Source organism: Carcharhinus amblyrhynchos, chromosome 6 (genome assembly GCF_965287045.1).
Source record: "Carcharhinus amblyrhynchos chromosome 6, sCarAmb.v2.hapA, whole genome shotgun sequence".
Taxonomy (NCBI): Eukaryota; Metazoa; Chordata; class Chondrichthyes; order Carcharhiniformes; family Carcharhinidae; genus Carcharhinus; species Carcharhinus amblyrhynchos.
Window position 1 is genome coordinate 99,545,886 of NC_137329.1, and position 14,628 is coordinate 99,560,513.

Sequence of the window (14,628 nt, forward strand, 5' to 3'; positions counted from 1 at the left end):
AGTATAAGGATGCAGAAATTATGCTGCAACTGTACAAACCCTGGTTAGATCCCACTTGAAGTATTGTGAGCAAATCTGGGCACCACATCTTAGGAAGGAAACACTGGCCTTGGAAGGAGTGCAACTTAAGTTTACAAGAATGATACCTGGACTTCAGGGGTTTACTTGTGAGGTGAGATCATACAAATTAGACTTGGTTTTCTCTAGAATTTAGAAGGATACGGGGGAACAAAGTCTTCAAGATATTAACAGGAAAAGACTCGGTATATAAAGATAAATTAGTTCCACTGGTTGGAGTTTCTAGAACTAGGAGGCATATTCTAAAAATTAGGGCCAGATCATTCAGGAGAGATATTAGGAAGCATGGTAGCACAATGGTTAGCTCTGCTACCTCACAGTGCCAAAGACCGGGGTTTGATTCCTGGCTTGAATCACTGTCTGTGCAGAGTCTGCAAATTGTCTGTCTGGGTTTCTTCCAGGTGCTCTGATTTCCTCCCACAGTCTGAAAGATGTGCTGGTTAAGAACGTTAGCTATGTCAAATTCTCCCTCAGTGCACCCAAACAGGTGCCAGAGTGTGGTGACTGGGGAATTTTCACAGTAACTTCATTGCAGTGTTAATATAAGCCTACTTTGGACAGTAAGAAACACTTAAAATTTCTACACACAAAGGGTGATAGAGGCTTATAACTTCTTCCACAAATGACAGTTAATATGAGATCAGTTGCTATCTTTAAATCTGAGATAGATCATTTTTTGTTAAGCAAAGGTATTAAGGGATATGGGTCAAAGGTAGGTATATGGAGTTAGGCCACACATCGGCCATAATCTTATTAAATGGCGGAACAGGCTACTCCTGTTCCTATGTCCATAATGAGGCATTGCTGTAGTGCATTAATTATGACATTGGATTTCTAATTATCCCAAATCAAATGAAATTATAAATAAATTCTTGCAGTATTTCATGAAAGTATGCAATCCAATAGATACTTACCTTTAACAATAAAAAGTCTCACAACACCAGGTTAAAGTCCTACAGGTTTATTTGGAATCACAAGCTTTTGGAGCGTTGCCCTTTCATCAGATGAGTGGTGAGTTAGGTTCACAAACACAGCATATATAGACAGACGCAATTGCAAAATAATGCTTGGAATGCAAGTCTTCACAGGTACTCAAGTCTTTACAGGTACAGACAATGCGAGTGGAGAAAGGAATATTCACAGGTTAAAGAGGCATGAATTGTCTCAAGCCAGGACAGTTAGTAAGCAAAGTCATACTACATGTAATCCCCACCATTTGGCCTGGGCTTGCCAAAATCCTGCTAACTGTCCTGGCTTGAGACAATTCACACCTCTTTAATCTGTGATTATTCCTCTCTCCACTCGTACAGTCTGTACCTGTAAAGACTTGATTACCTGTCAAGACTCACATTCCAACCATTATCTTGCAATTATGTCTCTGTCTATATATGTGTGTTTGTGAACCCAAATCTCCACTCACTTGAGGAAGGAGCAGCACTCCAAAAGCTCATGATTCCAAATAGACCTAAGAACATAAGAACATAAGAAATAGGAGCAGGAGTAGGCCATCTAGCCCTTCGAGCCTGCCCCGCCATTCAATAAGATCATGGCTGATCTGTCGTGGCTCAGTTCCACTTTCCCGCCCTCTCCTCATAACCCTTAATCCCCTCTCTTATCAAGAACCCATCAACCCGCTTCTTAAAAATATTTAGCGAGGCAGCCTCCACCACTTCAACGGGCAGAGAATTCCAGAGATTCACCACCCTTTGAGTGAAGAAGTTCCTCCTCAACTCCGTTCTAAACCGCCTCCCCTTTATCTTGAGGCTGTGCCCCCTAGTCCTACTGTCTTTTTTGAGCGGGAAGAGTCTCTCCACCTCTATCCCATCCATCCCATTCATCATCTTATACGTCTCAATGAGATCTCCCCTCATTCTTCTAAACTCTAACGAGTACAAGCCTAGTTTATTCAGCCTCTCCTCATAGCTCAACCCCCTCAACTCCGGTATCAGCCTAGTAAACCTCCTCTGCACTCCCTCCAAGGCCAAAATATCCTTGCACAGGTGCGGCGCCCAAAACTGCACACAGTACTCCAGCTGCGGCCTCACCAATGCCCTATACAGCTGCAGCAAGACCTCCCTACTTTTATATTCAATCCCCCTCGCTATGAAGGCCAGCATCCCATTCGCCTTCCTGACCACCTGCTGCACCTGCAAGCTGGGTTTTTGCGACTCATGCACAAGGACCCCGAGGTCCCTCTGCACCGTTGCCTGCTGCAGTTTTTCGCCACGTAAGTAATAATCCTTCCTACCATTCTTCCTACCAAAGTGGACCACCTCGCACTTGCCAACATTAAATTCCATTTGCCATTTCCTGGCCCATTCGCCCAGCCTATCTAGATCCTTCTGCAGACTCTCCACACCCTCCGCACAATTTGCCTTTCCCCCAATCTTGGTGTCATCAGCAAATTTCGACACCCTACACTCGGTTCCCTCCTCCAGATCATCTATATAAATGGTAAATAGCTGAGGCCCCAGCACCGACCCCTGGGGCACCCCACTAGTCACCAATCGCCAATCCGAATAGCACCCATTGACCCCCACTCTCTGCCTCCTATTTGACAACCAATCCTCTATCCACGCTAACACCCTACCCCCAACTCCATGTCCCCTGACCTTCTGCAATAACCTCTTGTGAGGTACCTTGTCAAATGCCTTCTGAAAATCCAGAAAGACCACATCCACCGGCTCTCCTCTATCCACCGCCCTAGACACATCCTCATAGAACTCCAGTGTTGGACTTTAACCTGGTGTTGTGAGACTATTTACTGTGCCCACCCCAGTCTAATGCCGGCATCTCCACATCTTGGCTACCTTCAAAAAGGAATGAATTTTAAATTAATAAATAGATTAAAATATTAAAAAGTACTTTGCAATGCAACTCCAGAAACAGGTAGCAATTCCTTTAATGTTTTCCTTATAATGATGATGCATTTTAAAAATATCTTTGAGTTGAATAGGCTTATTACTAAAAGGAACATAGGACTGTGAGAATCACACTTGGTACTGCCATTGTGCTTTCAATAAATTAGATGTATTGCTCACCGTGACTTGTTCCACACGTTTTCTGATGAAATCCAAATTCATTTCCCACTGCAACGGCAAGATAAGCCAAGCTCCACAATCTGTATCGAAGTATTTACAAACATTTGTTTTCTCCTATGAGAAATATAGAAAATATGTACACCTGAAGCTTTCAATTGGATAAGGTAGTTTGGTTTCAAGGATTTATTCAGCTTCTGGCTGGTAAAATTTCAGCAATATTAGGACTTATGAAATAAACACAATTTTACTTCAAATATGTATGTCATGACTATTCCTTTCCCTGGAACCCAGAGATCTCCAGCTCGCTCATCATCCACAAAACAAAATGTATCCAGGTTTGATTTATTCCTGTTGTTGACTGAACTTGTCGCTATCTGCAATAAAATAATTTCATCATTATTAACACTCCAGGCACAGAGCTCGTATATGAGAGAAAGTCAACAATTTGGACATGTGCCCACAAAGAATTTCCAGACAATCATATTTAAGGTTTGTTTATTTGTGCTACAAGACACGGAGAGCGCTCCCTGCACATGCACAGATGCAGTGTTAGTGCCTGTGACGTTATTGATAGCACTGAAATGAATAAAATAGCTTGTATTAAAATGGAAAGTCAAAAAAGGAAACCCAACATTGCTCTGGTTTTCCCCCCACTCCCTTTGATGTCCCATCCCCTACTCCTGCCCATAGCCCATCACCGCTCCCAATGCTGCTGCTTCTGCAATCCTTGCGAGCTGGTAAAATAGGTGGAAGATTGGGTTTGTATTCAGTTTCTCGACTCTCATGATCTTGATGGCCTCTTTTTGACGGTGAAATCAGCCTTGCGCTCACAGCGGCAGGGACCCAGGTTCAGTTTCCCAGTTATCACCCCATCCTCCAATCGCCACCCCATGTCATTAATATTGAAATCAGCCTCGTGCCCTTCCTGAGCACAGGAAGGGCACAGGGCTGATTTCAATATTAATGACATGGGGTGGCAATTGGAAGATGGGGTGATAACTGGGGTAACCATCAGTAGGGGTGGGTGGCGATGTCCTGCAAGAGGGAGTGGGGGGAGTGATGGGAGTAATCCCATTAAACTGATCGGGGCATCTGTGCAATGGTGCCCCCAGAGCTCAGCAGCCATCTTCATTGGCAAGCTGAGGTTCCCCAACCTTCCCAATGGCGAGATTTGCATTACAGTTTGTCTATTACTTGGAGTGCCATAAATCCCCATTACTTATCCCCATTTGACACTAAAGAATTTTTGTTGAAAAAAATTCCACCCCATATATATACATCTTTGAAATTGCTACTTTGAGTGATGCAATTAAATGACTCTGTTATTGGTTGCCTTAATTGAAGTGGCCCGCTCACATTTGGAAATACTGCTGTGACCTGTGTCAACAAAGGACGTGGAGATGTCGGCGTTGGACTGGGGTAAACACATTAAGAAGTCTCACAACACCAGGTTAAGTTGGACTTTAACCTGGTGTTGTGAGACTTCTTACTGTGTCAACAAAGGACAACAGGAAACAATGCATTTCCTCTTACGAAGTCACAAATGCTTGGAAATACATTTCTCCATATGATCCCATCTTTTATCTCTCATAGTTTTAGACAAAGTTATTCTAATCCCAGTGATAGTTTGATCAGAAAGTTTTCAGTGTGTCATTGGATACAAGAAGCTTGCTCACCCAGGTTGTGTAGGTTTACTGGCATAATGCCACAGGAAAACCAGCCTTAATATTTTCAACAAGCAAATTTGAATTACTCGTCTTTACTGTGAGTTTATTTAATGTGCTTTAGAATATGATATGAGTCGTGTATTATGTTAGAAATCACCACGTTGACTTTTTCTTTCATTTCACTGAAAAGTCAGGTCACTTGCTGCGACATTAGTTGACCAAGTTTCATTAAAGTAAATTTGTTAGTTTAGTATCCAAGTTTATTATCACTGCAGGAAACATTGGACATGTTTTCTGATGGTAGAACCCGCTCACCATTGGCTGCCAGCGGGATCTTCCAGTTCTTCTGATGCCTACAGCATTTTGCACCTTCCCACTGCCAGGGAGCCGGCCGCAGGGAGTTGCCTTCGGTGGGGCTGGAAGATGCCACCGGCAGAACGGAGCAGAAGATCCTGTCAGCAAGAAGGGCTGGAAAATCCTGTGCAATGATATAGATTTAAGGGGCAATTACGAGGAAAAGGCAATTCCAGTCACAGGAATTTTAAATACTGCCATTATCATTCATTACTCTGCATGTTCATAATTAACACTTACTTCTGTGAACTAATATTGTTATAAATATCCTAGGTTTAATGACTGTTCCATACCTCTTGCAATGTGTTGATGAATTTTCCTTGTTTATACCACTTTTTTGGAAAAGGCACAAATTCCTATTAATAAAGACACAAGCACGTTTTCAGGTCCAGGAATATACACATTAATGATTTTATGAATATAAAAAGATATGTAGATTAGGACTATAAAAAAAAGTCAGCATGTTGGCACAGTGGTTAGCACCATTGCCTCAGGGTTCTATTCCAGCCTCTGCCTGTGTGAAGTTTGTACATTCTCCCCATGTCTGCATGGGTTTCCTCCAGATGTTCTGGTTTCCTCCCACACCCCAAAGATGTGCAAATTAGGTTGATTGGCCATGCTAAATTGTCCCTTAGCGTCAGGGAGATTAGCAGGGTAAATAAGTGGGTTATGGGGATAGGGCCTGGGTGCAGACTTATGAACTGAACAGCCTCCTTCTGCACTGTAGTGTTTCTATGATTCTGCTATAGTACCACATTTTTGTCCATGTGAATGGGGACATTACTAGTGTGTGCAACTTTTGTTCTGTGTGCAAAGACTATGACTGTATCTGTGGGAAAGTTTGTGACGGTTCCGTTCTCAGTTTTCACTGCCACTTGTATAATCTTGCCTCATCCAGAGCGTAGAGAAATTCTTTTACCAACAATTATGCCAACATGGGATTTAAACCTTCAAGAGGTCAGGAATTATTACCTTGTTTGTAAAATAGATTGTTAAAAAGTAAACAAGAAATAGGTATCTGCTAATTGCTTGTTCCTTGCAACCAGTCCTTCTGTGCACATGGTGGTGAGCTGGTTGAAGTATTCTATGTGCTTATTGCTAATGTGACTAATACAGTACCCATTTAGGACAATATATAGGATAGACTGGGCTGAATTATATGAGGCACAAGATTCCACAAACCACCCCCTGACCCCGCCCATCCTGCTAAAATGTCTAGTGGAGTGGATGGGTGGGGCATGGGAAGAGCGGTGCAGGGCCCACTGATGAACTGTTAATAGGCTGCAGGTGGGATTGTGGTCCTTCTGGGACAAGAGGTTCTGCCTTGGAGAGATGATGGCACACCAGAGGCTATCACTTCGGGGCAAATAGCATATGCCATTGGATCAGGATTTGGATACGTGTCTGGTCATCCACTGGGTGCCAAGTTACGAGGTTCCAGCAAAAAGGGTAAGTGAGGGTGCGGAGCAAGAATGAGGGGAGGACAACCTTGTGGGGATGGGGGGGGTAAAAGCTTGGAGGGGCTTTTCAATGGACCCAGAACTCTCCTTCTCTGCCCACCACCAGCCCACGCATGGAAACTTGTCGGGCTGGCTACCTGATGTGGACTTCTCCTGCTGCCAGTTAAACACTGGCAGAGATGGGATGGGACCCATGAGAGGATATTAATTTCTCACTGCTTAATGATACTGCCACCTCTAAACCACTGCTGGTATAGTTCTGGCATGAGTGGAGGGGGGTTTGGGGTGGAAGTTGGGGGAGGTTGAGGGGGAATGTGGAGGCAAGTAGGCTGGCAGCAAGCAATCCGTGAGCTGGATTTAATAAACACCTCCCCACCTTTAAATCCGCCACCAAAGGAGAGTGAAATGCAGCTGATTTTATGATTTATGTGCCTGCCAGACATGTGCCTAGGAATAGATTAGATTCCAAACTACTTCCCACCTTTGTTTCATCCAAGTAAAGCTTGACGTTATTTTGTGTGATGCAAGTGTAGAGAGTACCATCGTTGTGAAGGAAATTCTCAAATGTCAAAGTTGATCCATCTACTTCTGGTTTGTTGCTTTCGGAAGAATGGACCTTCAACAGAATCAGAAACAATCACTTGTACTTTGTAATTCAAAGTCATGTTAGAACTAAGGCTGGAATTCTCTGCTTCACCCACAGCTGGGATTCTTTGGTCCCTCTGCTGTAAATGGAGATTTGGCTGAGCGTTAAATTCTCCGTTCTCACTGGCAGGGGTAGTGCGGCATGCGAGACAGGACAGTTCTGGCCTAATTTTCAAATAATCTTTTAGAATCATAGCCATAACCTAACAAAACAAAATAATGTATTTCTATCTTGAAACAAACTACAGTGACAGGTGACAGGTTACAAAAAATCATAGGCTGTTTGAGGCAAGATTCTTGACGTCCATAACTAAGTTTTTCATCTTGGTGTTTTTTATTTTAATCAATAAAATAATTAAGGAAATGACAATAAAAAGTTTTCAATAGGGCATTTTTTGCAAATGCATTTTGATTAGTCCAGTCTCCTTAACATTTCCGCATAGGACGATCTTGTTACCTCAGAAACCAGTCCAGTGAACATTTGTTATATTCCTTCTATGGCAAGTATTTCCTTCCTTAAGTAATGGTATTAAAACTGTACACACTACTCCAATGTAGTCTCACCAAGCTTCTGTACAATTGCAGTAAGACACCTTTACACCTATACTCAGGTCTTGTGGCACAGTGGGTAGCATCCCTGTCTCTGAGCCTGAAGTTCTGAGTTCACATCCCAAGGAAAGCACATTCATAAGGTGGCCAAACAAACTGAATGTGTCAACCTGCATGTCCTCCCAAACACGCTGGCAATAAAACTGGGGGAGACTTCTGGTCAACCATGCTTGATGTGGATTGGCGCTCCTCAACCTATAAACCCCCGGCGAGAGACTAGCAACCTGTTCTGGGAAAAGCAAACTATGAAACAGATGAAAGTCTGCCTTAGAGCACCACGAGATGTGGGAAGAGAATTGGAATTGAACTTCTGTACTCAAGTTCTCACTGAATTAAGGTTAACGTATCATTTGCCTTTCTAATTGCTTGCTGCACTTGCAACTTGGTTTTCAATGACCATGAGTAACAACAGCCTATGGATATCAAGACTTTCCCATCATTCCCCAGTTAAGAAATACTCTGTATTTCTGTTTTTCCTACCAAAGAGGACTACTTCATATTTTTCCATGTTATATTCCAGCTATCATGTTCTTGTCCACTCACCGTCTAAATCTCAAAGATGTCTTTGCATCCTCCTCACAATTCACATTCCCACTTAGATTTATGTCTTAAGCAAACTTGGAATTATTACATTTAGTCCCCAAATCCAAATCATTGGATAAGGGAAAAGCCTGAGGTTTCTCCAGCGTTACGTTTGTGACTTGCATTCACCTCCTATCCCTGACCACTAAGTAGGCTTTCACTACTCCCAAACTAGGGTTCAAAGTGTCCAGATAACTCTTCCCTCACTGATGCCCTGCAATGCCTGCACGTCAGACTCCAACTAAGCAACTCTGAGTTGAACTTGCTCAAGATGAAGACACTTCCTGCAGGTGTCTGGGGTACATGATGCTTTGTATAAACTCCCATATGCAGTGCAGGCACCTCTTGAAGATTTCAGGGACTCTGTCAAAATACAGTAAGAAGTCTCACAACACCAGGTTAAAGTCCAACAGGTTTATTTGATAGCAAACGCCAGTGTCTACCAAATAAACCTGTTGGACTTTAACCTGTGTTGTGAGACTTCTTACTGTGGTTACCCCAGTCCAATGCCAGCATCTCCACATCATGTCTGTCAAAGTAACCAGAGAAAGTTTAGGATCATTATTTTTCTCTCTAATTAACCTTTATTTCATGCTTGAGCTTCATCCATTTGATTTTGCCAATGGCTAGTATAACTGAGCTTTGACATAAGAACATAAGAAGTAGGAGCAGGAGTAGGCCATCTAGTCCTTCGAGCCTGCCCCACCATTCAATAAGATCATGGCTGATCTGAAGTGGCTCAGTTCCACTTTCCCACTTTCTCCCCATAACCCTTAATTCCCTTGCCTACCAAAAAACTATCTACCCGTGACTTAAATATATTCAGCGAGGTAGCCTCCACCACTTCAACGGGCAGAGAATTCCAGAGATTCACCACCCTTTGAGTGAAGAAGTTCCTCCTCAACTCCATTTTAAACTGCCCCCCCTTATCTTGAGGCTGTGCCCTCTAGTCCTGTTGTCCTTTCTGAGCAGGAAGAATCTCTCTACCTCTACCCTATCCATCCCCTTCATTATCTTATATGTCTCTATAAGATCCCCCACTCATCCTTCTAAACTCCAACGAGTACAGACCCAGTCTATTTAGTCTCTCTTCATAGTCCAACCCCCTCATCTCCGGTATCAGCCTAGTGAACCTCCTCTGTACTCCCTCCAAGGCCAAAATATCCTTGCGCAAGTGCGGCGACCAAAACTGCACATGCAGTGCAAGAAGGCTCACTATTGCAATGTCACCACATCCCTCACCTGAGCCTTAATCTGGTACCCATGTCCCTCACCTGAGATTCAATGTGGTACCCCAGGCTCTGCCCCTCATCCTCAGCCTCAATCTTGTGCCCATAGATTTCATAGGTTTTTTCATACGATCACTGCAGTACAGAAGCAGGCTATTCAGCCCATCAAGCCTGTACCCACTCTGTCCGATACAGCATTTTACTCAGACGTTATCCTGTTACCCCAAGTATTTATGCCACTAATCCCCCTAACCTATACATTTTGGGACACTAAGGGGCAATTTTAGCATGGCCAATCAACTTACCCTGCACATCTTTGGACTGTGGGAGGAAACCGGGGCATCTGGAGGAAACCTACACAGACATTGGTGGGGGTTGGTGGTGGTGGTGGTTGGGGGTGGGGGGGGGGGGGGGCAGCAGTGGTGGGGGGGGGGGGGGGGGGGGAATGTGCAATCTCCACTCAGACAATCCCCGAAGGCCAAAACTGAACCCGGGTCCCTGGCGCTATGAGGCAGCAGATTTACCCACTGTGCCACATTGCTGCCTCTCCCTGAGCCTCAATCTGGTATCCCTGGCCCTGCCCCTCACCTGAGCTTCAACCTGGTAGTCCTGCCCCTCGTCCAAAATTCAGTCTGGTACCCATGCCTTTCACCTAAAGTTTGCTCTGGTGCCCATCACCAGCAAGGCCTTTCACATTAAGTAAAAAATCTTCACATACCAATGCCTCGCAAACGAGGCCTTAGACAAATGATGGCAGAAGACAAGCCCATAATTTTTCAGATGCCAGTCTATAGATCCTCCTAGATCAGAACAATGAGAGTGGATGTTAGACTGATGGTCACTAGTGTCATGCAGAAGGAGGTAGCAGTGCCATTGAGAATCATTGAGGTGTGGCCGTGTAGGTTTAATAATAGCCCGACCTCATTGTTTTTGTCATATCTGTTTATCTCTTCATCAGAAAAGCAAAAAGGGGAATTTTCACGATGAAACCTATTGTAGTTATCCTATTGTGTCCAGGGTTAACAATGTGCTGGTGGGGGGAGGAGCCCTCACTCTGGCAGCTTAGTGCAGTTCAACAACTGCCAAAAGCAACAAAGAAAGACAAGATACATACAGGCAATGTAGATGGCCTGCCATGACTTGTCTAAATGTTCAGAAATTTTGCACGATGATGACACAGACAAAATTGTTTAATTATCTGCATAAATTGTAGCCTTGTGAGGGGTTGTACACTGAAATTTCAGTGGGAAAAGGCTTTTTAATCTGATTAGGGTAATTCTAAATCTTGACAGAAGGCCCTAACTTCTGTGATAGCAATGGAAATCACACAGTCAGTCCTTTGTAACATTTATGCTAATTAGTACTAAATTCAGAGCTGCTTCATTTTATGGACTCGTATATTTGAACCTGGGTTAAGTCAGATTAAATCGTTACATAAACCTTAAGTATCAACAGAAACAGAAGATTTTCTTTCCTAAAGCACTGAACCCTGAGATGCAGATATTAAAGGAAAATTTGTTGAAGTTATATTGCCCGCTGACATCCAGGCTCATGTTCCCTGTTTATCAACATAGCAAAGTGCAATTACGTTGGTCTTTGTCATTAGTTGTAATGAACTAATTAATCCATGCATCAGAACCTCCTAATGTTTTCTCTCTCTTAGGATCGGAACTGATCTAGGGACTGGCACATGGACTGAATTTATTGAGGATACCCAAAGATGTGCAAGTCAAACTCTGACCAGGAACCAGTCGACAAACCAGTATTAAAATTTTGAAAATCAGTAACTGAAGAGGAATTAAGGATTCTTTTTTATTTTTTCTGTTGCAAACATATTTGTCATTGATATTAATACAACAATTAGCAACATTAAAAGATGTGAGGTTATTAGAGTGGCTACAGTTCCTGCAGATGGCCTGTGTCCATTCTGCAGAATCTGTGTAATTCTACGCAGTTTTTCTCTCAGTTTACTTACATTTACATGTGTCTCTGCTGTGCTGTGAACACATTGGTACAACTGTTCGATTTCCTCTTGCTCCTCATCTTCTTCCACATTGTAGTGCCCTTCACTTACTTTAGGGCTATGCTGATCTCCTCCGAGCTGCTCATATGTTTGCACCCTCCAGTTCCTATCAGAATTATCAGCGTTTTTCAAAGCTATTGCTTCACTGGGCCTATTCTCACTGGAGCAGTGCGATGATGCCAACTTATCCTCGATGGTAAGAAGAGCATCCTGTGGTGTAATTGCTCGAGGTTTTGTTATTGCGTTCCCCATGATCAGTGACTTTTCAAATGAGGTTTACTTGCAAACTGCTTCGGCCAATCTGTAGGAGACATTGACACGACATCACTTACAGTTTATTCTTAAAAAATTTCAAAAACTACCACCCTTTTGAGCAACTTTTCAAACCACACACCTTTTCAGACGTAGCTTTGGAAAACAATTCAAAAGGTATTTCCCAGATTGCTCTTGCAGAGAACAGGAATGAGGAGGATAGGCCGAATTGCCTCATTTTGAGCTGTAATTCTATGATTCTGTGTCTCAATATGATGTGTGTCCCCAAAATGTACGTCGTGGGAGTGTTCTCTGTTATACATAATAATTAATTAAAAGATTAATTATGTCAATTTCTATGGATGGTGAGGGATATTTCCCTTGGAGCACCAATACTGTGCTCTAAAATGTTAGTTTCAAAACCATTGTGTCATTCAAGTTCTTCACCTGCCTAAGAATTTATTTGATGTTTTTCTTCTTTGCCATTTTAGCTCTTTGAAAAATCTTGAAGTAGCTTCAAGAAATCTTATCCATTACCTGTCCACATATGAGTACTCATGCTGCTAGTAGCAAAGCGTGAACCATATGGATCCATCTCTACAATGTGAGAAGTATGAATTCACTTCCAGGAATCCCCATGTCAAATATCAAACAGAACGCCGTGTGACTTTAGCTTGTCGTTGAGATGTAACTGGTATAAAGTTGATCCTCGTTACTTGTACCAGTATGTTAAAAAGATGTGGGCCCAACACTTAACAGATGCCTAAAATACCCCCAAACACAAAAATCCATTATAGTCAACAGCAACAAATTGTGTTTTTGAACCATATCACTCAAAATTCAAACTGTGAATATCCATTGCCCTTCCTTAGAACATTAACCTTACCTTTCCAGAACATTGGTTTTCAGCGCTACTTGTAAGATTCCTCTTCTGTTTGTTCTTTGTTTACCATCTTTCAGATTGTCAGATTGGTAAAAGCACACTGAGAACATGATATTTAACAGCTTCAGTTGTTCAGAGAGACATTGACGTGATTTATTTTGCTGCTGACGATTGTTTTTCCCCTTTCTCAGCCTGTCATTCTGAGCATTGGGATTGGCAAGGCCGGTCACCTTGGTGCTTGAGGAAAATAAGCTCCCCTGAGACGCAGGGAGAGCAAAACTTGGCCAAGGAGACAGGGCCAACAGAGAGCAAGTGGGCAACAGGAGAGCAATCAGTGAGCTAAACAAACAAACAGCAACAGGTACAATGCAAATTTTAAAAAATACACGCCAGGGGTTCGCCATTAACCTTTTTGCTGTATATTAAATAGTAATCGTTATGATACAAGCACAGATGATGTATAGGAAATTGGTAACTGCTAGTCAGGATGCAATTTTGTGGGAGTGCAAAGCAGTTAGGATTGTGAGTGAATGCTCCCTCCAAAGATGCTGCAAAACCTGCTGAGTATTTCAAGCATTTTCTGCTTTTAGTTCTTCACTAATCTCTGCCTCCTCTCAATGCCGATTTCATAGACTAGTTACCAACATGTCTTTAGCCACTAAGTCTGTTGTGTGGTATTTTATCAAGTGCCTTTTTAAAGTCGCTATATGTAGCATCCACTGGATCTACCTGGTTCAATCTTTCTGTTATTTCATCAAATGATTCAATTGGACTGGTCAGACAGATTTTCCCTTAATAATAGATCTGTGATGATCGTCCCTTTGTAATCCATGCTTCACTCGGTGGTAATTAATACAAGAATCCCAACAGTGCAGCATCAACCCATTTAAGTTATAGAGAGGTTGGATAGGCTTGGGTTGTTTTCTCTGGAGCAGAGAATTCTGAAGGGTGACCTGATTGAGATGTTCAAGCTTATAAGGGGCATGGAAAGGCTGGATAGGGAGCAGCTGTTCCTCTTAGTTGAAGGGTCAATCGCAATGGGACACAAGTTAAGCGTGAGGGTTGGAGGTTTGGGGGGGGATTTGAAAAAATCCTCTTTACTCAAAGAATGGTGATGGTCTGGAATGCACTGCCTGAGAGGATGGTGGAGGTGGGATGCCTCACACCCTTTAAAAAGTACTTGGCACACCATAACATTCAAGGCAATGGACCAAGTGCTGGTAAGTGGGATAAGGTGGGCAGGCCAGGGCCTTTCATGTGTGTATACAGACTCAATGGGCCAAAGAGCCTCTTCTGCACTGTAGGATTCTGTGATTCCGCGCAGACTGCACCAACTTTCCTAAAGGACATGTCACCCTATCCCCATAACCCCACACATTTACCCCACTAATTTCCCTAACCCACACTTCTTAACACAAACAACAAAGAAAAGTACAGCACAGGAACAGGCCCTTCAGCCCGCCAAACCTGTGCCGATTATGATGCCTGAACTAAATTGAAAAAAACCCTTCTGCCCTTACTTGGTCTGTATTCCTCTATTTCCTCTCCATTCATGCACCCATCCAGATGCCTCTTAAATATTGCTAACATGCCTGCTTCTAACCACCTCCTCCGGCAGCGGGTTCTAGGCACCCACTACTCTCTGCATGAAAAACTTTCCCTGCACGTCGCCTGTAAACTTTCCCCCTCACACCTTCAACATGTGCCCCCTTATAATTGACACTTCCACCTGAGGAGAAAGCATCTGACCATCTGCCCTGTATATGCCTCTCATAATTTTGTAGACCTCCATCAGTTCTCCCCTC

The 14,628-nt window shown here is 43.1% G+C and overlaps 1 protein-coding gene across 1 annotated transcript in view; it reads right to left on the minus strand.

The window, feature by feature from the left end:
- The window catches only part of LOC145344367 (uncharacterized), a 36,926-nt gene extending 24,986 nt beyond the window's left edge, over positions 1–11,940 (minus strand). The window contains exons 1-5 of the mRNA XM_080191494.1: positions 11,641–11,940; positions 7,082–7,216; positions 5,434–5,496; positions 3,368–3,493; positions 3,120–3,233 (exon numbers count right to left, since the gene is read on the minus strand). Coding sequence (XP_080047620.1) covers positions 3,120–3,233; positions 3,368–3,493; positions 5,434–5,496; positions 7,082–7,216; positions 11,641–11,940 — 738 coding nt within the window. The remainder of the gene's footprint in view (positions 1–3,119; positions 3,234–3,367; positions 3,494–5,433; positions 5,497–7,081; positions 7,217–11,640) is intronic.
- Between the last annotated feature and the right edge of the window lie 2,688 nt (positions 11,941–14,628).